This window comes from Sciurus vulgaris (genome assembly GCF_902686455.1).
Source record: "Sciurus vulgaris genome assembly, chromosome: 5".
In the NCBI taxonomy this organism is placed as follows: Eukaryota; Metazoa; Chordata; class Mammalia; order Rodentia; family Sciuridae; genus Sciurus; species Sciurus vulgaris.
The window spans coordinates 115,204,494-115,229,999 of record NC_136465.1 but is presented as its reverse complement, the minus strand read 5'-3'; the positions used below and the strand labels follow the sequence as shown (position 1 = coordinate 115,229,999).

Here is a 25,506-nt window from a genome sequence, read left to right as displayed (position 1 = left end):
CTTCCTCCCAGTTTCACACAGACTGAATTGCTCTTTGCTGTTTCTGGGTGGTGCTGGAGTAAGCTCCTGGGTGGGAGCAGCTCTCTGCTGCCCTCGCCTGAGTCCTTCCCGGAGGTGGCAGGTGGCAGGTTAGGCCCGGCCCCCCTCAGGGCCTAGCCACTCAGGTACGAGGAGTTGTTCCCTCCCCTTTGGCTGCGCTCTTTTTTATAAGGGGCCTTTCCTGGGCGCTGTCCCACTACTTAGAAGCAGCTGCTCGGCTCCTTCTTGAGTCTCTTGTCTTCAGTTCTCCTGCCTTCACACCAGCCTCCACCATGTCCATCAGGGTGACCCAGAAGTCCTACAAGATGTCCACCTCTGGCCCCCGGGCCTTCAGTAGCCGCTCATACACGAGTGGGCCTGGTGCCCGCATCAGTTCCTCCAGCTTCTCCCGGGTGGGCAGCAGCAGCAGCTTCAGGGGGAGCCTGGGCTCCAGCATGGGTCTGAGTAGCAGCTATGGCGGGCCTGGTGCTGTGGGGGGCATCACAGCAGTCACTGTAAACCAGAGCCTGCTGAGCCCCCTCAAGTTGGAGGTAGACCCCAACATCCAGGCTGTGCGTACTCAGGAGAAGGAGCAGATCAAGACCCTCAACAACAAGTTTGCCTCCTTCATCGACAAGGTAAGGGTCCCCTCTGTCTGGATGGACTGTGCCTGCTGTGGCCCAGAGGGCCCACACCCTTTCTCCTGGTCACCCTAACTGGCAGCACATCTCCAGCCCCCACCAGCTCCTGCTGGGCCCCATCATCCTGGCAACGCTCCCTTCCAGCCTAGGGCTGGCTCCTCCCATGCACTTTGATTTGGGCTGGGGAGTGGGATGGGAAGAGGGTCTGGATGGCTTCTGACTATTAATCCCAGTACTTCCTTATCTACCTCAGCCCAACCGTGTTCTGACCTGCCAGTAAAACTTTCAGCGTCCAGCTTTCCCAGCTGCTCTACTGTTGGGTGGGAGGGGACCCCTCCAGGTTCACTCGTTTCCCCTAGCACTGCCCGAAGGGTTCCACAACGGTGACCTCATGCTTTCTTTCTTCCTTTTTGTTAAAAAAAAAAAAAAAAAAAAAAAAAATTAGGGGTTTCATTAGGGTTCTAGGAGTTTAAGAGAGTTTAGGTGTCTTGGTTCAACCGAGCAAGTATCGATCGAGGCCTCTGACGTCCCAGGGCCTGAGTGTGGGGCACCAGAGTGAGTCACTATCGGCCCGCTCCTGCCTGCCGCGGTGGGGGCGGGGCCGGGCCGCCGCGGGACCCGGCGCCCAGGTCGCGACTCCGGGACGCGCGCGGCTACCTGTGCTCTCCGCATCCGGGAGAGATGCGGGGCCTGGCTTCGGGAAAGCCCATCCAGGATTCAAAGTCTATGGGCGTTGGACACCCCGCCCGGGTTCCACGTCCTGTTAAATCCGGAGTTTATGGCTTCAGATGACGCGGCCGTCCGCCAACGCCCCTCTCCCCACTTGGCCCTTGGCCCCTTTCACTCTTCCTACCCGGCTCCGCCCCAGCGGTCCGGCTCCACTTTCCCAGACAGGGAGCCAGGCCGGGTTTTGCGGCCTGGGAGCTCTGCGGCCCTGGGGGCCCCGGAGGATTGGCCCTTCGCTGCTGACTGGCTCCTGGGAGGCATTGTGGGAACGGGAGGAGGGAAATCCTGGGGCAGACGACGCCCTTAGGAATTGACATCCCCCAGGGGCGCCTCTTCTTTGCCCAGGGCTTGCTGGTTACTTTCCAAGAGCCCTTCACTTTTGGACTGCATTTGGCCGGCCCTGGGGTCCTTACAGATAGCCGTTAAGCGCAGTTAGGAGTCCGACTTTTGGTTCACATGGCCTTGAGGAGGTTTTCTTTGATGGGCCACTTTGTCGAGTCTGACTTCCTCATCTGTAAAATGGGCGTGGTAATCTGAGATTTTTGTCTATTCACACTTGTGATCCTGGAACGAGGGTGACCCACATCAAGCATATTTCTTTAGGGTTAACTATGATAGTCATTAGTATTTTTTATAATTTTGGGGCAGAATGGACTGAGGAAGAAAGGGTTTTACAGAGTGGGTTGTGGAGAAATAACTGGATTATACCTTCAGAATGTCCTTCTCTTCAAAGGCTCCACAATTTAAAAAGAGATCCTTCCTGTCTGTCGACTATGCCCCCTGTGCCCACAAGGCACAATTTCGGATTGATTAAAAAAATGTATTCCCCATTTTGGAACAAGTCTTATTATTCCTTCTTTAAGAACATTTCCCCACTAAAATTTCTGAATTTCATTCTAAGAAGAGGATTCCTTAAGCTCAAGGGACTGGGGCCTCTGTATTTGGGGCAAGAGTGGGTGGAGAGGATCTCCCCAGGCAGAATACTCTCAAAAGAAATCTGTGAGAGGGAGGGAGGCACCTCCAGTTTGCAGATGACCCCAGCTCAAAGTGAATTCTGTGCAGAGATGGGGCTCCTGAAAGGGCCCACCTGAGTTTCTTGAGGCTCTTGCAGGCTTGGGGAGACTCAGGCTTTGAAGTGGGCAGCAAGTCAACTTAGGCAGCAGAGGTTAGTATCAATGTTGGTTAGAACCTAGAGCTCTTATCCAGTGCTCTCTGAGTGTCAGGGCTAAAGTTTCCCTTGTCTGCCTGAATCGGTTCCTTCAAAGTCACTCCAAATAATATTTAATATACATAATCTATTTTCTTTTTCAGTCTTAAATAAAATATAAATCAAAATATCTTTAGAAAGCTTGGCTGTTGCTGGGCGCAGTGGTGCTTGCCTGTAATCCCAGTGACTTGGGAGGCTGAGGCAGGAGAATCATGAATTCAAAGCCAGCCTCAGCAACTTGGCAAGGCCCTAAGCAACTTAGTGAAACCCTTTCTTTAAATAAAATATAAAAAAGGCTGGGGACATGGCTCAGAAGTTAAGCTATCCTGAGTTTAATTCCTGGTACCAAAACAACAACAACAACAACAAAAAACAAAAACAAAAAAAAGAAAGCATGGCTATTTTTATTGATCTATGACATGCAGCCTAGGTACTTGAGTCCTGTTCTGCAGCTTCAGCCTCGCTCTGTTAGCAATCCCCTTCCAACCATGCTCCTCCCATCCCAATTGCTAGGGGGACATGGCTCCAACTCCACTCCCCATCTCACTACACACTGTCTCATTGTTCTGTTGCCCCCAGGTCATAGGTGGTCCTCCCGGAAGAGCTCAGGAGGTCCCTGAGTTCTGGGGACCTCATTGCTTGGGGGAGTGGCCTGAGGGGAAAAGATAGTGCTTGCTTCCTTCATCAACTGACCCTGGTCTGATGTGGACCTTTTTGGTCTCTCCTCCTCATGCAGGTACGGTTCCTGGAGCAGCAGAACAAAATGCTGGAGACCAAATGGAGCCTCCTCCAGCAGCAGAAGACTGCGCGCAGCAACATGGACAACATGTTTGAGAGCTACATCAACAATCTTCGGCGGCAGCTGGAGTCCCTGGGCCAGGAGAAGCTGAAGCTGGAGGCGGAGCTCGGCAACATGCAGGGACTGGTGGAGGACTTCAAGAATAAGTGAGCTCCCAAACCCCCTTCCTCCCCTGAGTCATCCTACCCGACCCCGCTCCCCGGAGCAGAGGCCCAAGCCCCTGTGGCTCTCTGCTTAGGGCGACCATCTTTTCAGGCTTGCTTGGGACAGTCTATATTTGTGCCCATTGTCCTGTCATAATTATTCATTGCATCCATCCCTTCAATCTCAGGACTGCCCAGATTTGGACAAGTTACATGTAATGCTTAAGTAGTACCCCTGAGATAGGCAGCCAACAAGCTTTGCTTTCATACTTGTAATCCCTGGTTACCTATTTATTCCTGACCCCTGACCTCTGGCAAACTCCAGGGAGTTCTGTTTGAGATCCCACGTCAGGCCCTGCTGTTGATCCTTCCAGTATGCCCAGTCCAATGTGTACTCATGAAGTTGGAGAAAGATTTCCTGCTCTAGGCCTCCTAATTGATTGAGGATAGGGTGTGAGGCGGTGGGGAGAGGGGAGAGGATGGTGAGGACAGAAGAACCACCCTGCTCATATCTTGCATTTCTGTGAACTGAGTTTTCTAGATATTCATGTCCCCTTAAAAGAGGGCAGGGCTGGGGTTATAGCCCAGTGGTAGCGCGGGTGCTCAGTGTGCCCAAGACCCTGGCTTCAATCCCAGGTATTACCACCACCAGCAAGAGAAGACCCAGGGCCACCTCCCCTTTGCTTCATGCTCTGATTCTAAACCTTTCCCCATTAGGTATGAGGATGAGATCAATAAGCGTACAGAGATGGAGAATGAATTTGTCCTCATCAAGAAGGTGAGGTGTCCTCCTATCTCTCTTCAGATGCTGGAGGCTGGGGCATAGAGACTTGGACTAAGAACTTTCTAGATTCTGTCCCTAAATGTTTCTAAGTAACGGGACATATTAATTTGTTTTAGCATTTGAGTTCATTCAAAATGTATAACATGGAAACTCAGATAAAGACAGGTAGTTTAGTGCATTTGGACAGAATTCCGGACATCAATGTTGGAATATGGTTTAAAAAAATGGAAACCTCCACCAGAGTCTCAGTGCAAAGGACCCAGGCTCTAGCTCTGGCTCCAATAGAGGATTTTTGTACAAGAGAAAGTGAATAAAGGGCTGGGGATATAGCTCAGATGGTAGAGTGATTGCCTTGCATGCACAAGGCCCTGGGTTCAATCCCTAGCACTGCAAAAAAAAAAAAAAAAAAAAGTGAATAAAACCTTTTTTTTTTTTTTTTTAAAGGATACAACCATGGAAATGAAAAGTTGTACCTCATTTGTGTACAATGAATCAAAATGCAGTCTGCAAAAAAAAAAAAAAAAAAAAAAAAAAAAGGTTGCTTTAGAAAGATCCCTTAAACTCCCATCCAGCTCTGGCATTATATATGCTATAGTGTGCTGACATATGGGATGTAAATATGCTATATTTAAATACAGAAAAGAGCCAGATGCTAATTTTGGCAGCTGTCGGTTTTGCAAACCTTTAAATACAAACAAAAAAAGACATAACCCCTTTTCATTACCTACCTTTGTGAATTCTTGATGTTTACCCTGATTTATTCTGATACATTTAGTATTTAGTTTCTAAATGGCAAGAAAATGGGAAAGGTTTTCGATCACTATTTGCAAACATGTCTCAGAAAATAAGGCTTATGGATGTGGCAAGTGTTTTCATCAAATGGACAGTCACATTACATATACTGTCGCTTGCAGAATTATTTTCATTTGGAAGAGGTAATTAACTTATTGCACATCAATGTCTGTCCCACAGACCCTCTGTCCTACAGTGTAAATAAATAAAACTATATGACTGATTATTTAAAAAAAAAAAAAAAAGGAAGGAAAAAAAAATGGAGCAGAATTGGAGGTCTGGCCATAGAGGCCTTCCTGGGGTGGGCAGGTGGGGGTGGGTACTGTAGGAAGCAGAGTCAAGGTGTGTGGGTTGGGGATACAGGTGGGATGGACAGAACTTGGGCTGGAGGATCATCCACAATGTGGGGGGAAGGGAGGCGATTAGTTAGAAGGTCCCAAGTCCAGGTCATAGAGTGATGTTGGGGAGCCCCTGGATTGGGGTTGGGGGTGGGCACTCAGCTCAGAGCCCCCTTCCCTCCCCGCCAGGATGTGGATGAAGCTTACATGAACAAGGTGGAGCTGGAGTCTCGCCTGGAAGGGCTGACTGACGAGATCAACTTCCTCAGGCAGCTGTATGAAGAGGTATGTTCTTGGGGGCTTGCAGAGGAGGGTCCCTGCCCTGTAGTGCTCCACCCTGGGACCTGGCCAAAGGCTTCCTCCAGCCCCTAGTGCACCAACAGACAAGGAAATATTAGCCCAGTTAATGTTATTCTAGTGGCACTGTCCCCTTGCATGAGGGAGAGTTTATTACCCCATTTTGGAGATGAGGAAATGATTTCAGAGTAGTGAAATAAGCTGTCCAAGGCTGTCACAGAGTGGTGACCCAGTAGCTACTGAGGCCTGCTGCATCCCCAGAGCCCTTGTTCCCGATCCTTGGGGGCTGTATCAGCCACCTCTGTGTGCTTAGTATTGGTGGCTGAGAGCAGAGAAGGGGTCTTCTCCCTTGGTTATTCACCCACAGCCAGGTTTTCTGCATCCTTCCCTCCGTGTTCCAGGTCCTTGACCTGTCTTCCTTCGGCAGGAACTTGGCCTTCTCCAGCCCTAACTCCCTCCTGCTCCTGCTGCTCCCCTCTGTTGTCTTATCCCCTAAGGAAGGGTCCTTTTGTGCAGGGACAGAGCCTTACCACCTGCCCCTCTGTTCCCCTAGGAGATCCGTGAGCTGCAGTCCCAGATCTCCGACACGTCCGTGGTGCTGTCCATGGACAACAGCCGCTCCCTGGACATGGATGGCATCATTGCTGAGGTCCGTGCCCAGTACGAGGAGATCGCCAACCGCAGCCGGGCCGAGGCCGAGAGCATGTACCAGATAAAGGTGAAGAGCAGGGCCACTAGGCTGGGCCTCTCCTTCTGGCTTGTTTTGTGTTTTGGGAAGGGAGCAGGATTTCAGCTCTGCTCTGCTGCTGTGAGCTGGACCTGCAGAATGGGTGCCTGGTGGCCTGAGAAGAGGCCCTTAGTGATTGTGTGTGTGTCTGCGTGTGTATAGGAGCCCGAGGGGTCGAGGTGATCCAGGCTCTGGTGACCTGGCTGAGAGGGCACTGTCCCTTGCGGGAGGGCACCTGAGGGTCCAGGGGTCCTCTCTTGAATCTCACCCTGTCCCACATCTGCAGTACGAGGAGCTGCAGACCCTGGCTGGGAAGCACGGGGATGACCTGCGCCGCACCAAGAACGAGATCTCTGAGATGAACCGCAACATCAGCCGCCTCCAGGCGGAGATCGAGGCCCTCAAAGGCCAGGTAGCCACTGGACTGGAAGTGGGGCAGGGTCCTTGGACAGCTTTGGGTGAGAGAAGGTCATGTAGGAAGTAGGGAGGGGTCTGGGCCCAGAGCTGGAGAGGCGATTTTCGCCCACCTTTCTCGAACTGCTCCTGGGAAGCAGGGGCACTGAGCAGTCTCTGGGACCAGGACAGGGTGGTAGGGGGCTGATCAGGTAGGATGGGGTCCAGGGTACATCCCCAAGCCTGCTTTATTTAACTGGTCTCGTATATCAGGGCAAGGTTGGTTTTGCTCCTTTAGGGAAAGTCTAGAACCCAGAGATCTGGTTCTGTTAAGGTAGGGGAACCTAAGTGGCACAGGTGGAAAGCGTGTGAAAGGAAGGGCCTGCAGTGGCTGCATTCTGCTTCCTCAGTCTCGTGGTGGGCACCTCCTTTTGAGTCTAGCCTAGAAGAGGGACAGAGGGTTGGTGTACCAGACGCTGCTGGCTTACCTGTCTGCTTTCCCCACAGAGGGCATCCCTGGAGGCTGCCATCGCTGATGCTGAGCAGCGCGGGGAGCTGGCTATTAAGGATGCCAATGCCAAGGTGGCTGAACTGGAGGCCGCCCTGCAGCGGGCCAAGCAGGACATGGCGCGGCAGCTGCGCGAGTACCAGGAGCTCATGAACGTCAAGCTGGCCCTGGACATCGAGATTGCCACCTACCGCAAGCTGCTGGAGGGCGAGGAGAGCAGGTGTGTGGGGATCTCTCGCTGGTCTTGGAGCCCCATTCCTGGAACCTGGGGTGGGGAGGGGTGGGGGCTGCCTGGAGCCCCCTTGGGACTTGGGTCCTGTTCTGGGACAAGATGGGCCAGGAGTTGATTCTGACATACTATGTATCTGGGTATAGGCTGGAGTCTGGGATGCAGAACATGAGTATCCATACGAAGACCACCAGTGGCTACTCAGGTGAGTGTCCTGGGACCTGGGGATGGAGGCCAGGGGTTCAGGAGACCTGCAGGAGGAGCTGTGCTCAGGAGCAGTTGAGGGAGACAGGAGGAGCAGGATTCCTGTTCTTGAGAGAAAACTACAATGATAGGGGACATACCCAGGACCCAGATAATACAGGTATTAATAGAAAGCCCCCCAAATAAATGGTAGCTGTGACCAGGCACAGTGCTAAGTGATTTATATGCTTTATTGTACTAATTTTTTAAAATACCTGTTGTAACTTTCCTTCTAACACAGTGGAGGGAGCTGGGACCCAGCTGCCAAGGACAGGCAGCTAATATGGCAGCTTCCTCCCACCCTCCTCCTGGTTCCCTGGCAGTCCTGAGTGCGGAAGGATGCTGTGACTGGTCAGGCAGACCTGGGCTAGAATCTCCATAGCCAGGCAGTCCAGGGTGTGTGCGCCGGGTGGGGCCTGATGTGGGCGGGGCTCACGTGCTACTTCTGTTCCTGACCAGGAGGACTGAGCACATCCTACGGGGGCCTCTCCAGCCCTGGCCTCAGCTACGGCCTCAGCTCCTTCCAGCCCAGCTTCAGCTCTGCTGGGGGCTCTAGCTCCTTCAGCCGCACCAAGGCCGTGGTTGTGAAGAAGATTGAGACTCGCGATGGGAAGCTGGTGTCTGAGTCCTCAGATGTCCTGCCCAAGTGAACGGCCTCCGTAGCTCCTCCCTGTCTCCTGCCTTCTGCTGCTGCCCCAGAGCCTGGGGGGAGCCAGCTGAAAGAGGGGAGCATAGGGAACAAGAGACCTGCCCGAGGCTCAGCCCTAGCCCTACTCACCCCTGGGCATCCCCTCTTTTGCCTGGAGTACCCCCTCTTGCCCATGCCCTTAATCCCAAACCAATTCATTTTTGTTTTTCCAAAATAAAGCCTCGGGTGGCCCTGCCAGCTCACCTTGCTATGTGTGTCTCATGTCCACAGGGCGGGAGGGAGGTACTCCGGAGGCCTTTTCCTGGACTCAGAAGTGGGAGGGACCCAGGAAGCAGAGGGTGCTGGGCAGGAAAGTCTGGCCTCCTGGCTGTTCCCAAAGAGACTCCTTTGATGAAACCTGGTTGATACTTGGTCATGATTGGGAACACCTGTACCTGTACAACAGTCTGTCAACTGTGCATGGTGCCTTATGGTTACAGCTTGCTCACAAATACCCAGGTTCATTTGGTCTATGTGGCAAACTCCATAAGGTAGGTGGGCGGGTTTTAGATGGCCTTATCAGGAGACAGTTCAGTCTCCTTTCCCACGTACCTCAGCTTTAGGACTATTTGCGATAAAGCCAGGTTTGGAGATGTCAAGTAATTGGCTCACCTCTAATGTGACCCATCCGGGGCCAGCTGGGGCCAGGACTCTGGTTCCCAAACCCGTTCTTCTCAGCCAGGAACGGGGCTTCCTTGTGGCCAGAGATGTCTTTTTTACCACTTTTGTTCCCTTGCAGCGAGGGACTGTGGAGTCCTGGTTTTCCTATCCCTTTGGAGTTTATTCTCAGCAACTGGGTGTGTCATGCTGGAGATTTCTAGAAGCCAAGCTAGTACTGTACAGGACTTGGCAGTAACAGAGGGGCTTTCCCTGCTGCGCTCACAGTCGCTGCACCCACCCGCCCTGATGGCTTCTCACTGCCCCTTCCTCCCCCTTGACGTGCTCTGTTTATGGTAGAGGACGTGCGTGCATCCTGTGTTTGCATGTGGAGGGCGTGCTGTGTGCCCATGGGCGTGTATAGGTTCTATGAGGTGTGTGAAGAGGTTTGCCTTTCTTTTTTTCTTTTTCTTTCTTTTTTTTGGTACCAGGTATTGAACTCAGGGGTGCTTAACCACTGAGCTACTTCCCCAGCCCCTTTTTTGTATTTTATTTAGAGGATAGTCTCACTGAGTCGCTTAAGGCTAAATTGCTGAGGCTGGCTTTGAAATTGCGATCCTCCTGCCTCAGCCTCCCACATTGCTGGGATTATAGACATATACCACTGAGCCCCTTTAGGGGTTTGCCTTTCTGTCTGGACCATCTCCAAGGTTTTAGGGCAGGAAGGGGGTTTAGAACACAGCAGGGTGGCAGAGTATACCCCCAACACTCCTGTGCCACTGCTGGCACTGAAGAGACACAGAGACACAGAGGTACAATGAGTGGGGACAGGCTGGAGCAGGAAGCTTGTGCCTGGCCCTGTTGTGGGTTCCCAGTGCAGGGCTCCTGGCCTGAACCCTTGGCTTCCCAGTCCCTGAGGGCCCCATCTTGCCACCTCCCTGGCTACCCACCTCCATGGAACTGGGCTCCCAGACAGGCTGGGCTCTCTTCCTCCCCAGCCCTGCCCACCCAGCGCAGGGGCCAGGGTTCATGGGCGATAAGACTAACAACACCATTATCTAGCTCAGTGGCTTTCTAACTATTTTGGCAAAGGCCCACAGTAAATTCATTTTTATTATGACCTGCACATACATACACACACAACATCTCAGAAACAAGCTTTCCTTTCTCTCTTGCCTCATTTTTTTATGGTGCATTATATTTGTACATAATGATGGGATTTATTTTTACATATTTGTACATGCAAAAAACAAAGCAATTATTCGGCCAATTTCACTTGCCAGAACTTCCCCCCTCCCTCCCCACGTCCCATCCCCTGATCCCTTTCCTAGGCTGATTTGCTTTAATTTCCATGAGATCCTTACAGGGGGGTAGGAAAAAAAAAAAAAAAGGGAGGGGCCCTTTCTTTTCCTTTTTCCTCTCTAGCTTCCACATAGGAGAGAAAACACAATCCTTTTTTTTTTTTTTTCACTATGAACAATTTATAAGCACTATAAACACTACTTTTTAGGAAATACTAGAGTGTCAGCTTTTTAAATAAATGGCTTTTAAAAAGTTGTACCTCTGACACTAGAAAACACAATCCTTTACCACCTGAGTTTGGCTTCTTTTGCTTAACATGATGGTCTCTATCCATTTTCCTGCAAATGACATAATTTCATTTTTTTTTTTTTTTTTTACAGAAACAAAAGGTTTATTAAAAAATACCAACTTGCACTCTGCTTGTGACCCAGATCTCTCAGTGGGTCCCAGGAATCAGGAGGGTGGTGTCAGAGTCCAGGAGTCCCAGCACATGGTGACAGGGACCTCTTGCACTCTGGGGCCCCAAGTCAATATTTTCAACTGTGCCCCACCCAACCCTTGAAGCCAGCCACCTGTCTTATCAGGCCCCACCCAGGCAGTGGGCCAGCAGGAGGCACCCCCATTCCCAGTCTCCTGGGAATTTCCGCAGCCTGGGTGTTTACTGAGGGAAAGGCAGGATGGCTCCAGAGTTCCCTTCCTCTCCCACCTGATTGCTCCTTCCAGCTGAATTTTGTGTGTCCCTCATGGGGTAAACATCCCAATTACCTATCGAATTTTTAACAAATGCAAGAGTTGTAAATCCAGATCTCATTTAGAGGAAGAGACTCAGAAAGGATGAATGACAGTCTCCCGTGCATATTTGTGGCTTCTGCATCTGAGGATTCAGTCAACCACTGCTAGAAAATATTCCAGAGAAGAATTGTGTCAGGGGCTGGGGTTGTGGCTCAGTGGTAGAGCGCTTGTGTGAGGTACTGGGTTAGATTCTTAGCACCACATATCAATCAATCAATCAATGAAATAAAGGTCCATCAACAACTTAAAAAAAAAGAATCGTGTCAGTACTGAACACATATAGACCTTTTTCTTATTCCCTCAACGATACAGTTGAACCCTGTTTACATAGCATTTACATGTACCTTGCATTAGGTATTACTGGTAGTAATCTAGAGCCAAGCATGGTGGCACACACATGTAATCCCAGGAACTAGGGAGGCTGTGGCAGGAGGATCACAAGTTCGAGGCCAGCCTCAGCAACTTGTCAAGGCCCTAAACAAAACTTGTCAAGAACCTGTCTCAAATGAAAATAAAAAAGGGCTAGGGATGTGGTTCAGTGGTAGAATATCCCTGGGTTCAATTCCCAGTACCATGACCTTGATCGAAGAAGTGGTGGTTGCAACTGGAGGTTCCCCCACCCAAGTGGGGAACTAGGAAGAGTTGGTGGAGGCAATGTTTTAGGAAGACGGATTCTGGAATCTTCTGATAGGGACACATGCGTCTCAAGTCAGCACAGTGGCCTGAGCCCTGGGCGAGGAGGTAGAAGACCTGGGTGACACCCTGGATCTGCGCTCACGAGATCTGTGAGCCCGGGCATTTTGCCCGCCCTGTGCGTTTCAGTCTGCAGCTGGCAAACCCGGCATTGCTGGGGGGCTGTGCGATCAGATGCAGTGATGATTGTAAAGCGCACGCTTCTCCCCCCAGGAGCCCCTTCAGGAGGAATTCTCTCCCTGTCTTTCCTTCTGTGTCCCCCACCGGGTACTGCAGACACTTCTACAAGACCAGGGCTCCTCAAAACGCAGGATGGGGTGGAAGGCGGCAGAGGGGGCTGGGGAAAGCATCCGCCCGCTCCCTGCTTCCTCCCCACCCCGTCGGGCTTTCTTCCTCACTTCTCTACTGGGTTCTGTCTCCAAAATGCGCAGGAGGGCTTTGCCTCCTTGGATTCTCATCGGTTAGGTGAGGCGGGTTCAATTTTCGTTTTGCATCCGCAAGTACGGCTGCGCTTGGACCTAAACCTGAGCTTTTGACATACTACTTTATCTGCCCCTTCTTCTCTCGGGGAATCTTGTGGGACTAGAGGAGAGGGCCTAGCAGTGGCTATGCTGTAGGGTGGGGCACAGGAAGCAGGAGGGCTGGTCACCTTTGCGCCAGTGAGCGTCTTCTCCTGGGCTCCAGGCGCCCCCTGGAGGGCATTATAGGGATTAGCCAGCAAAATGCGGCCACAAGGGAGCCGGCTCCAGAGGCTGTCTCCTTCCAGCTGCTTCTCCCTTTAGGTTGACTGGATCAGTAAGAATATAGGTACCTTGGAGACGATTTTTATTTAGGGGGTCAAGATTTCAAAAGCCAGCAGGGACCAGGCAGCTAAGGTAAGAGTAAAGTGGGTCTGGGGTAAGAAAATGTGGAAAGATACTTGTTATTTGCACATTAACAAATTTTAAATATTCTTTGTGTTCACAGAAAATTATGTTTATTCTATTTTTTTTGGAGCATGTGGGCCCTTCATCTTCCCACTATAGAGTGAACTGTAAGTGCATGGACAATTTAATTTTCTTTTTCTTTTTCTATAAGATGGTGTAAGCCTACAGAGAAATGGCATCTGATATTTGCTTTGTTGCTGGGACAGTAAAAGGGAATGGTGAGGACTGTGGCAAACTAGAATTGCTTCCATGTATAAAGAGCAGTCAGTGCCCCTCCTAGACTTGGGCCAGGGGCACCCTTGCTTTAGTGAGTCCCACTATTACTCCTCTGGCTGTGACCTTATGCCCCTTCCTGGTGAGAAACCCTGGGTGGGGGTCAGAGGAGTGCACCCACCTAAACAAAGCCCATATTTCCAGAGCCCCATCCAAGTGGTCTAAGCCCACTGCTGGACACTGCTTGGCCTCCTGGGTACTATTAGTTCTGGGGGGGGGGGTTGGGGCTTCTTATGGTACCATCTAATAAGGTACTATTAAGCTGTTACTGAGTGCTTAAAATGCAGCTAGTACGAATTGAGATGTGTTGAAAGTGCTAACTTACACACCAAACCTTGAGATTTAGTATGAGAGAAAAAGAATGTAAACTATCTTGTGAATCATTTTAAGGTTGACTATATGTTGAAATAATATTTGGCATATACATAAAATATATTATTAAAATTAATTCTACCTGTTTCTTTTTCCATTTAAAATATGCTCACTAGAAAATTCCATTGGGAGGCTCAGATTTATGGTTATATTATATTTTTATTGGCCAGACAGCACTTGGAAGGCCAGTTGGGGTGTCTGCTGGCTTGTGTGTGAGGCCTCTCAACTGCAGGCAGAAGCTGGGGTCAGAAGAGCAAGGAGTGTGGACTTCCTTTTGCACTTTTCCCTGGCTTCCCAGATATTGGGGTCAGGGTCTGGGGCAGACTCTTTCTTCAACCCCTGCCAAGTGGTCAGAGTTTTCAACTTGGCAACAGAAAAAAAAAATCCAATTTTTTACATGAAATCTGATTTTTAAATGCCAACTAATCCAAATGTTTAGAAAAATGTTCTTGGCCAAGGTCACACAAGCCACTGGAAACTTGTCTTTGGACTCCCATTGCAAGTAGGAGGACTGAGGTCAAGAGGCAGGGCTTGCCTTGGTCCCTGCAGCATAGCAGCCTGAGTCAGCAGAGGCAGATGGAGGGAATCCGACAAAAGGGGGAAAATGGCCAACTTCAGTTCCCGTCTTCATTGGCTAGACTTTGGGAATCAATTTTGGCATTGGGAAACAGTGCTGTGGTGGGGACTGAAAGGACACAGAGAAGAGTAGCAGAGTGGAGAGTCCTGGATGTTCACCTTTCCCTATATCCTGTGTTCTGTCTGGATCCTTGAAGAACTGGCACCCACACTGGGCTATAGTTGAGGGAAGCCAATTGCATTTGTGCAAACAGGAGATTCCTCAGGTGTCCCCCAGGGGGCAGCAGAGGAACAGGGAGGAAACTACTCTAGCGGCTCCCCAGCGCGGAGACTCCATGGGAGCTTCTCTGACCCTGAAGCCAGGCCTGGGAGTCTCCTGGGTTACAGGACACCACTAATCCACAGGGTGGCTTTGTGTAAATCAGAGGAAGGCCTCATCCTCCTGGGGAATATAGTCTTGTACCAGGGTATGAATTTGGAGTTTGGGGTGGATTTTAGTCACTATCTACGTATACCCAGCAATCCTGGCATTGTTGCTGGGTGTGTGGGTGGGGGAGCTGAAGCCAGAGTGCTCTGCACAACCGGGTGCGGCAGCCCTGTTTCTGAAGCTGAATGTTCTCAGCTAATCCACTCACCCAAGGTTTGAGTACCAGGTGAGAACACCAGGCGGCTCCTCTAGAGGGCGCCACGCTGCCTGTCCTAACCTGCTGGTTCCCATCATTCCAGCAGGGGGAGCTCCTGACTGCAGGCTCCATTGGTAGAGCCTGCTTCGTCAGGGTGGGAGGTTCGAGGCTGCACAGGACTGTCAAATGGTGCTGAAAGGAAGGGATAGATGGGGGACCTGGGAGCACAAGCATGGCAGGCATGCCCCATCCAAACCCAGCTGGCCTCATGGGTCAGCAGCTTGGAGGCCCAGCACCTTGTTGTTTGGGGGCTCAGGGGGAGATGGCAGGAATCATGAAGTAGAGGTGGGGTGAGAACTTAAAAGTCCTTAATCCCAGTTTAGTAGTTTTCCTCCACAGCACTCCTTCTGGTTGATGTCATTCATGTCATAGCCCAGACCAAATTCCTTCCTGGGGGATACTCAAGGATGGTTGTTCAGGGCTGGCTTACCCGGCAGAGGACCACCTCTGCAGTCAGGGCTTTCTGTTCCCCTACCACCCCTCCTGCAGTCTCCTCACATGCCACACCTTCCCATGAGCCTGTGTGTATGCCCCACCCACCTACACTTCAAATGTCTGAACCATCCATTGGATGTACATTTCATCCGCCTGCCTTAAGGTTTACCTCCTCTGTAAGTCCTTCTCTGACTGCTCTAAGTCTGTGCTCCTCACTACCTGGACCCCACCCCATGGCGCTTCTCACTGCATTGTAGTCTCCCCAGCCAACAGTGAACCTGGCTTGCGCCAAGTGTGCCTGGAATGCCTCCTGTGTCCCCTGTGCCTGGCACAGTTGTCGAAAAGAAAGGAAGGTCTGGCTGCATTCTCTTCTGTCCTCTGCAGTAGCAGCCTCGCCATCTCAGGAGCTGGGTGTGTGTGTGCTGGCAAGCGTGTGTGTGCATGCGTGTGCGGGAGGTGCATGCATGGAGGGCCTCAGGCACTAGAGACAAGGAATAATTCACGTGGGTGGTTATATGTGCACAGGCGTAGGCAGGCACTGACAGGCACAGACAGATGTGCTCACATTAATCCAGAAGACGTGGAGCTCTGGATGCGGTGGGGAATTGATAGATTATTTTTGTTTTAGTAGTCTTCCTTGAATTGTAGCATGCACGGAGAGAGTATTGTGTTCTAAGCATGCAGCTTGATGCATTTTCACAAGCTAAACACATGATGCTACTAATATTAGGATCCAGAAACAGAGCAGGGCTGGCCCCAGAAGCCCCAGTGGGCTTATAAACACCAGCCACCCAACTCCAGGCCACAAGGTGGGGGAGAGAGCTGCCCGGGGAGAAGAGAGTTCAAGGTCCCTTACACCTCTGCCTACCTTCCTCCAAGGGCCTGGGCCTCTCTCTAGGGCCTTTACTGCCTTTTGAATGCAGGTTCTATTCCCAAGGCCTCTTCTGCCATTTTGTCACTCCTCCAGAGGAGGCTCTTGCACAGCCTCCTCCTGGGTTGGCATGGGGACTACTCCTCTTCCTGGGTCCACCACAGTGCCTTAGGGTCCCTATGGCTCTGTGCTTAAAGCAGCCACTGGCCTTTTTGTGCTCTTCTCTTGCATGCCCAGGAACTGGCTTGTGAGAGGTCCTGGTTTCTGGGGCGACATCTCCCAGCCTCCCATGCTTATCTTAGATCCAGGATATGGACAGAGTAGGGACAAGATAAAGCCTACTCCAATGTCCTGGAACTGCAGGCACAATGGAAGGGGAAGCATGATAAGATTTCCCCCCCAGACCCCCCAGCTCACCCAGGACAGAGCTGGCATGGCTGCAGTGGGGACAGTGACAAGCACCTCATGACATGGCACAAGTCTGTGTGCTTGGGTGTGCACAGGGACATTGTGTCTGACTGTGCATATTTTATGGAGACTGCATGAAACCCTTTTTGTGGGATGGGATTTTCATGTGCCTGCAAATGGCGGTTCTGTTGTTGCGTGTGGCATGCTGGGAGCTTGTGATAGCGTGGCAGTGTGTGGGGCATGTGCTAAGTGGCTGTGGGGGTAGTGCTGGCAGTATGTTTGCTCCAGGGGTGGGGTGTGTGCTTGGAAGCTTGTGTGCAATAACCTATGTCCGTGGATGAGGGGACAGTGTGGGTGGAATGCCTGTGTATGGTGGAGTTGTGGCTCCACGTATGTTTGCTCCTGCTACCTGGAAGCTGCCTGTGACTGTGAGGGCCCAGTGTTGGTGAGGAGGAATCCGTCTGAAAAGAGAAAAGACCTGGGGCTTGGCGGAAGGCTCTGCGCTCAGCTGCCCCTTCCCTTAGGGTCTGACCATCATTTCCTGCTTCCCGGTCCCCCATTCTGGGGTTAGGTGCTCTACCCACCCACTGGCCTGCAGAAACGGGCTAGGTGGGGCGCAGGCTGGGGCCCAGATGCTGAGGTGGCAGACCTAGGAGGAGGGGTGAGATGGGCGATGTGCTGGAGCAGTGGGCAGCCTGCCCTGTGCTGAGCTGGCAGCTGGCGCTGGGGGCAGGCGGGGCCCCACCCCGAGCAGGCCAGGGCAGGCAGGGCAGGGCCTGTCTCGGGCAGGGAGTGGATGGAGCTGATGGGCAAGCCTGGGCCTTGTTTTTGCCAAGATGGAAGGTTGAGGGGCAGCAGTGTGTGCTGTGGGGATTCCTTCTGTGGTGGGGCGAGCTGTGCCCAGCTGTGTACACTATTGCTCCCTATCATCTGCGTGTTTGATCTGCGTGTGCATCTGTGTTCCTCCTGTGTTGTTTACATGTATCCATGAGTCTGTGTGAGGACCTGGGTGACTGTGCAGGTGTGAGGGCCCGCAGCACGCATGAGTGAGGGTCTTACATGGATGTATGTTTGTGGGAAGGCTGGGTGCCTGAATGACTGTCCTCTGTGCACGCTTGCTGGGAAGGCCTCTGTGGCTTTGTGTGTCATGTTTAGGACAGACATCCATGTGTGTTAGTGCTCAGACAGACTATTCCGGAAGGCCTGTGCATGTGTCTCTCTTCGGGTACACGAATGATCCAGAGGGCATCATATTGGACCTAGAGGGCAGAGGGCAATGACCTTCCAGGGAGCGGGTGGGAGGGTGGAGTGGTCTGGGTTTTGGGATTGAGAATTGAACCAGCTTGGTCAGGTCTTCGTACTGATTCACTTCTGCACATTCACAACGTTTTGCTTCCCTGTCATCTTTTTGTGGTGGTTCTCTGTGTGTGTATGTAAAATGATCATAGATCATTGTGAGTCTGTAACGATTCTGCTGACTCCTTTACATCTGTGTGGTGTTTGTAACAATTCTTTTTTTTTTTTTTTTGAGATGAGGTCTCACTATGTTGCCCAGGCTGCTCTCAAACTGTTGGGCTTGAGCAGTCTTCCTGCCTAAGCCTTCCCAGTAGCTGGAACTATAGGCCTGTGTCACTGTGCTAGGCTTATAACAACTCCTTAAACCAGGTGTGTGTCCCATGAAACATACACTTGTATGTGTATGTTTGTGAGTCTGTGAACAACCCCCCCACACTGCCGAATCTACACACTGGCCATATCCAGCATTCGCTGTGTGTGTGTGTGTGTTCCCTACAAAGTGTGTGGGCCAAGCAAACTGTCCTTCCTCAGTCAGCTCCCTGCTAGGGATCTGGCACACCTGTTGCCTCCTCCAAATCCCACGTATGTTGACACTTGGCGTTTTTCTGCTCCCACCCCTCGCCCCCTCACAGCCACCAGGGATCCTCCCTTGGGACAGGAAGGCTGGGTGAAGTTGAGAACAGGGCCTCCCTGTGGAGTTGGCAGTTCCCCCCAAATATGCTTTAGTATAGTGGGGTCACTTGGAGGCTACCACTGGCAAAGATGTTCAGGGGACATCCAGAGTCAGTGGAAAGAGCTTATATCCTGAGTTCAAATCCAGATTCTCTCATATAGAGTTCCAGTGTGACTTTGGACAGGACACCGTCTGTGCCTCGGTTTCATCTCTGTAAAATGGAGATGGTGTTTGTTTTTGGAGTTGCTATGAGAAGCAGTAGATAACATGATCACAAAGCTCCTAGCACAGGACTTGCACCTGGCAGTCTTTGAATAATTCAGTCATTTTTTTTTCTTTTCAGGGATCCCTTTGAGGTCTTGCATTGAGATCACTTTAAGATCACTTTGAGATCTTGCAGGAAAGGCTGTAGGAGTTAGGGAGACACTCATTGAGCCTGACTCGCAGGTTAGCATTTAGTATCTGACCTTCAGAGGCCCTGACCACGTGCAGGTGGTCAGAACCAGAGCTGGAGAATTTCTCAAATGTAGCCCCTGACCTGTCTTGGTCTCTTTGAGAACACCATGGAGGGACACAAAGATGATCTTGAAATGGTGTGGGTGAAGTGATGGCACAGGGACCATCATGCAGACTCTAAAAGGCCACAGTCTATCAGCTGGACCCACAAAGATGGCTGAGAGCGGAAACAGAGGTGCCCCTCGAAGGAAAGGCACACAACCTCCCATTTCAAAGGGTTAGAAGTGTCCACCGCCCCATGGACAGACACACAGATCCTCTGGAAGCACAGACACCAGACTCTGCTCCCCTACAACCGGGCAGATTCTTCCAGAGAGAAGGACCCCCGCTCCCAGGCTTACCCCACACCCCACCACGCGCAGGGGCGGCGCCCCCGCTCCCCTGCTGACTCAGGCTGTCCCGGCTTAGCGGGCGGGGCTTGGGTGGGAAGCGGCCGGGCACCAGTCCAGCTCCGGGGTGGGGTGGAGCGTGAGTCACCGCCGAAAGGTGCAGCCGGCGCCGCCCTGGGCCCCGCGGGCCGTGGGAGCGCTCGCGCCAGCCAATGGGCGTCTGCCACCCGGCCCAGCGCGCTGGCTCCGCCCCCGCCGCCGGCCCGCCGCGGCTGGTTCCCAGGGCCCCGCGCAGCCCCGAGAGACCCCTGACCCGGCACCCAGCCGAGGCCTACGCTCTCTGCCTCCGCTGTAGGGGTTGTAGGAAGCAGCACAGGGTCTCAGGACACTCTCCCAGGGGCCCCTTCCTGCCAATCTTATCTACTGGTTAGAGACTGGCTGGGTCCTGCTGCTGACAGGGGAACCTCTGCTCTGGTTCCTTCTTGCCCCTCTCTGTACTCTTCCCAGATTATGTCTTGGGGGCACTCAGCCCCTCTCGAAAGGAAACAGACTGCTAGGCTAAGGGACTGTGCTGGCCGAACATTGGCATTTCCCTTGTCTTAATGGCAAAAGTTCTCAAGCCGGAGTCAGCCACAACACCTGCTGTTTTCTTCCTCAGAAAATACAGCAGTCACTGTACCCGGGAAGGTCATTGTTCTTGACTCTGGCAACCCCAACTGCTAGCGGGCCTGACCTGTATCTGGGCCTTGACGCACACTAACACCCAGACAATATGCACAGATTCACCAGAGCAGTTTAGACTGTGCAGACACAGGTACACACCACAGATTTGCAGATGTTAGACCCAGATGCTCACGAATGTGATGTGAACACACACACATGTTAACCTGGAGAGGGAAGCATCTCAGTTCTGTCCTTTCCTAATTATCGAATTTTTGGTCAACTACTGAATCTTCCCAACCCTGTTTCTCTACCTGTAGAATGGGGATATCTAGAATACCCTCCTTATAAGGATAGTTGCCAGGATTACAGGAGTATACATGGTACATGGGGAAAACACCCAATAAAGTGGGGAGCTATGATTCTCTCCCACATAGACACACACACACAACTTCAGACATCAACACGAGTACAGGTACACATCAACACAGGTGTATATGCACAAAGATACACAGACACAAACAGCCCCCCCCCCCCTTCCCCAAGGAAAGCAGCAACCCCCACGACAGTCATAAAGCAAGTTTTACTGCCCAGGGTGTGATGGGAACTGGAGGCCCAACTGGGCGGGGGCTGGAGGCCTCCGCGTCGGGCGGTGCCTGCTCTGCCCAGGCTCCCACTCAGCCCCAGGGTCAGGACGCCTTCGTTCCCCAACACACCCCTCTCTGTCCCCAAGAGCAGTCACCCCATCCTTTCTCCACTCTTGCCTGAAATCAGGCCCCACCCTCTCCAAACAGTCTGAACTCCAGGGTGGGGCCCCCAAGGGTTGGTCCCTGGGTGGCTAGTGGCAGGACATGATGGCCTGCCTTTCTGGGGAAGGAAGGTTTCAGGGTTGGCAGAGGTAGTCCTGTCTCCCAGCCCCTACCCCTCATCCTCTGGGCTGGAGGGTTCTGGTTTGCAAGATTTCGGCACTCGGCCCCAGAAGCAGCTAGGGTCCCTTTTGGCCCTGAGCTGGTGTCAGGCCGTCACTTTTTCTCCTTGCCTTGTGCTTCTTGTTTTTAGCTCTTACCTGAACTTCGCCCCTCCCCAGAGCTGGGGAAGTTTGAAAATGGTTCTCTAGAGCTGGGGAGAGCTAAAAGTAATCCCGGCTCCCAGCTCTGGGCGCGAGGCTCCTTTCCGGTTGAACCACACCACACCAGCCTGGTCTTCTCCACTTAGCATTTTCCCACTGCCCTCGTGTCCCCTCCCCCAACAAACACTTGATGATACTAGATAACCTTAGTACCGAAGACTGTTAGAGCTGTCCCCCAAGGTTACTGGGTGTGACCCTGAGATGGAGAGCCCCATACCTGAGGCGCCACTGGTTTTGTGGAAGCAGCAGTGTAGTTGAGGCTAGGGCTTCTGTCTCCCCATCCAGAAAATTCCCCAGTCTCAGTGCTCCCCACTCCCCCACTGTCCATTGTCACAGTGAGCAGGTCTGTGACCTGGGACTAAGGCTGAGGTTGGAGACTACAGCAAGGAGGGTCTTGGGCCCTGTCCTCTGGAACTGCCAGCCCGATAGTGGATGAGGGCATCAGATTCCTGTTAGAGGAACTGAACGTACCACACGGAAGGATCTCACAGATTCTGGGAGCTTCAGCAGCCAGTTACCAGGAGAGGGGTTTTGAAAGGAGAAGAGAGGCAAGGATAAGCCAAAGGGATGGCTTCTGGACTATGGAGCTAGGGAAGTCAAGGGATGGGGGATGAGGCTTGCTCTGCCCCTTCATGCAGTAAACTTGCTAGGGATTGGATTCTGGAGGTTGGCCATGAGGGACTGGGTGACTTCTCAGAATGTTCAGTACAACCAAAATGGCCAGAGGGAAGCCCAAATGCCTTGCTTGGCCTTGACAAAATGTCCTGTAGTGTAACCTTCAGGGCTGGACACTGGTCATGCTCTGGGGATGGTCTCCCTCAGGAAACTGGGGGCAAGGAGATGATTTCACCAATGCCCTGCCAACTTCAACTCCTCTGTCCTACAATTCAATTCATGCTTCCCAGAGGCCAACTGATCCCCAATGTCCCTGCTCTGTCCTACTGAAGGGTCCTCAGAGAAGGATTGGATGGACTTTTCAAATACTTAGGCTGCTTTTTTCCCTGCCCTCAGATTTCCTGTCCCCTTTCTGTCCCCAGGGCCTGGATGAGCCAGAGGGGTGGGACTCCCAGTTGGCAAGACTCAATTTTGCTGGCTGGGAGTTTTTCAGGGTGTTAATTAAAAGGAGCCACCCAGAGAGAATGACTTCACTTGTTCACACACACGCCCTTTGGCCCTGCCCTCCCCTGTGCCCCCATTCACACGCTGAGCCAAGGCAGGGGCGGCAGGTGGAGGAGCCCAGCGGCGAAGGCATGAGCGTTTGTGTATGTCAACAAGCAAAGTGCAGGCTCAGAGCATTTTTGACATTTTTCCCCCTAGTCCAATGTTGCCATCGCTGCGTTTCCCTGACTCTTTCCTGCCCAGCTGAGCAGGGTGATTGAAAACCTACTCTGTATGGGAAAGGAACTGGTGTCTCCCAGGGACTCTCGGTGGCTCCATTGCTGTGTAGTCCTCCCTGGCCTGACTTCAGTCCCACTGCCATGGCCCATTCCCCTGGCTTCAGTACAGCTGTGAGGTTCTCTCCAGTTCTGCACAACCCTTTCTGCTCCCTAAATTTCTTCCGAAGTGGAAACCATGATCCCTTCTGCTGCCGGGCGGCAGGATGGGTGTGTGGTGCCCAGGTGGCCCCTGGTGCAGGTCCTGTACTACCTGGATGGGTGTCTCTTACAGCCCAGAGCTCCCCAGTATTCCTGCTTTGCTGCTTGGTACAACTCGTGCTGACCCTCTTGCTCTTGGCTACCTGGGGGCGGGATGTGAACTTCTGGATTGTGTCAGGATCTGGTGGGGACTGCCATGGAATCCTTGGTGCTAGGGAGCTTGAGGGCCTGTGGGAGGCAAGGGTAGTTTCCGAGGAACCGGCTTGGGGAGGAGCTAAAGCTTGCTCTCCGCCGCCTCCCTTTATTCTATGATCGCCCTGTAGGGGTCGCCCTAAGCCAGGCTTCCCGTCGGCGGCGGAGGCACCTGTGTTCTTCAGACGTTGCTTCCCATCTCACGCCCCCTGGCCTACCAACTCGGGGCTCTCTCTCTCCCGGTTCTCTAGTCCTCAGGAGTCCAGGAGGGATATGAGAAAGGGATAGAGATGTGTGAACCAGAGGCTCTGAAGAGACGGGAGTGACAAGTGTTGGTGGCCAGAGCACATGCCATTCACATTCAAATGAAGCTGGCTCCCTGGCCAGGACAAGCCCTTATCTGCCCAGGCACCTGGCGTGGGGAGAGATTTATCTGCCTCTCCCCCGTCCAGTGTCTCTGCTGTCTGCTCCCCACAAGTAACCCGCCGTGCTAGGCATGTGCTAAGTGCTTGCATGGCTCCCGGCAATGTCTCAATAACTCACAGGCAGGGACCGCCGACCTCATTTCACCGACGGTTGGGGGGCGGGGGATGGGGGGTGCTGAATGGCGTTTCCCAGTCTCTCCCTTTCCCTCTACAAATCAGGTGTCAAATGAGTTTGAAAAAGATGTTACAAGATCCCCATCTCATCCTCCAGACAGGGTTCTCCCGAGAGTTCCCTGGAAATGCCAGCGGTTGCTTGGTGTAAAAAGACTGAGAGAGTCTTGCATGGTAGGGACTCTAAAGACGGCAGGTTGACTGCTGACCTTCCCTGCTTGGCCTAGGTCTCCTGGACCTAGTCCAGCTCCCTTTGTCCTTTCAAGGATGGTTTTAGTGGTCTAACTTAGTCCCCTTGACTGTGTGACCAGCCCCTCACCACGGGGGTGAACCAGGTCTGCCAGGGAATTTATTATTATGCTACTGGGGATTGAACCTGGGGGCACTCTACCACTGAGCTATATTGTCAGCCTTTTAAACATTTTATTTTGAGTCAAGGACTCTCTCTAGGTTGCTGAGGCTGGCCTTGAACTGGCTATTCTCCTGCCTTAGCCTCCCGAGTTGCTGGTTTACAGGCATGTACCAGAGTGCCTGCTGCCAAGGAACTTTTTAAAAAAAAATTTAATTTTTTTATTTTTGAGTTTGGTGCAGTTTCTGAACCACCCTCTTGAAGAAGGCCTTCAAGAGGGTTGGGGGCCTTCAAGAGGGCTGGGGGCTGCAGGTGACACTTGTCACTTCCCCTTTCTCAGAGTAGAGTCCCAGGTAGAGAGAAAGGGCCTGTGGTTTTTGTCACTGTTTCTTCCTGGCACTTAGCTGGGTCTGGGGAAAGTGAGGTGGGCCTGGGAGTGGGGTCCCAGGTGAAGTCTGCACTGACCCCACCTCAGTGTGTTCTGCCCCAGCCTGGCCTCAGTGAGGAGCCCCCCACCCTGCACTTGAATCCCATTGCCTCCTCCCGCCAGCTCCCTTTCCCCGGCCCTGCCATCTCTCTCACCTGCCACGCCTTGCCAGGCCCCTGCCTGTGTCCCCTCTCCTGACTCTCTGTCTAGGTGCCCCTTCTCTGTGCCTGCTCTTTTGGGCAGCCTGGCTGGCCACTCTGGAGGGCCCCTGAGTTCTCTTCCCCTGGGCCCCGGGTTTGAACAACACCCCCCTGTTGCTGGGAGTGAGGAGGCTGAAGGAACAAAGCCCTGGTACAATCCGGGTTTTAGGGTTCTTGGTTGTCAGTATCTGGATTCCTTGGGGTCTGAGACGCCTGGCCAGTGATGGCCTTGAGGCAGGGTGCCCAGGCCTCTTTGGACAGTGATGTTGCAGGATGACAGGTGTCAAGGGGCTCAGCCACGCACCTTCATTTCCCCCATCGCTGCCTCACAGCACAAAACCAAATGTCCTTCCTCCCTAGCCAGTTGTCCCAGAGACGGGGGCCCTCCTCGTCTCTTCTTTCCTCCACTCAGCCATCTCTCCCCCTCCTTCCTGAGGCCCTCCTGCTCCCCTTTGCTAGGAGTCTTTGCCAACTGCTTAGCTCCCTGCTACCCCTACTGCTCCATCTGCTCTGAGCACCTCTCTCTCTCTCTCTCTCTGGGTTCCCATTGCTGAGGGGGAACAGGAGTGTAGTTGCCAGCTACAGAACAGGGATTGGCCTTGGAAAGGCTTCACACCCAGACCTGCCTTCTGCTCTACCCCCATTGGTGGTGTGATCCAGGACAAGTCACTTAACCTGACTGAGCCTCAGTTTCCTCATCTATAAAATGGGGTTAATCAGAGGTCTGAGATGTAAAGCACCTGGTATTAAGCGATGATCTTACTGTGTATTATAGTATTAGCAACTGAGACAGCTTGCTGAAAGAGAAGCCAAGAGAGGAAGGGCCCCTCTTGCTATCCCACCTCTGCCTCTAAGAGGCCCCTCCTCATAGGATTCCCTCCTCCAGCCCTCTGTCCCAATTTTGCTTCTAAAGTGGTGCCGGTGGGCTGAGTGCCGGCTCCTGGGAGAGGCTGGCCCCATTGAAGCTGCCCTTGTTGCCCTCTGGCAGACAGCTGCCTGCTGTGGGGTTCGGGCCTGCCCAGGCAGGTGGCAGGTACTCTTAAGCTGAAGAGGAGCTTGAACTTCCAGTCAGCTGTGGGGAGC

General features: G+C 52.5%; 1 protein-coding gene across 1 annotated transcript; it reads left to right on the top strand.

Annotated features, from left to right (window-relative positions):
- Positions 1–221: 221 nt before the first annotated feature.
- KRT8 (keratin 8) lies at positions 222–8,734 on the top strand. The gene is made up of 9 exons (XM_079140908.1): positions 222–656; positions 3,329–3,537; positions 4,252–4,312; positions 5,638–5,733; positions 6,299–6,463; positions 6,759–6,884; positions 7,373–7,593; positions 7,749–7,807; positions 8,305–8,734. Exons 1-9 carry the CDS (start codon positions 312–314, stop codon positions 8,493–8,495), a joined length of 1,473 nt encoding a protein of 490 aa, XP_078997034.1. The 5' UTR covers positions 222–311; the 3' UTR covers positions 8,496–8,734.
- Positions 8,735–25,506: the final 16,772 nt, after the last annotated feature.

Bases quoted from the DNA above. Each gene is read 5' to 3' on its own strand.
- KRT8 (XM_079140908.1), top strand. From the start codon at position 312: ATGTCCATCAGGGTGACCCAGAAGTCCTACAAGATGTCCACCTCTGGC. The intron at 4,313-5,637 runs GTGAGGTGTCCT...CCTCCCCGCCAG, and splicing joins AATTTGTCCTCATCAAGAAG to GATGTGGATGAAGCTTACAT. The intron at 6,885-7,372 runs GTAGCCACTGGA...CTTTCCCCACAG, and splicing joins TCGAGGCCCTCAAAGGCCAG to AGGGCATCCCTGGAGGCTGC.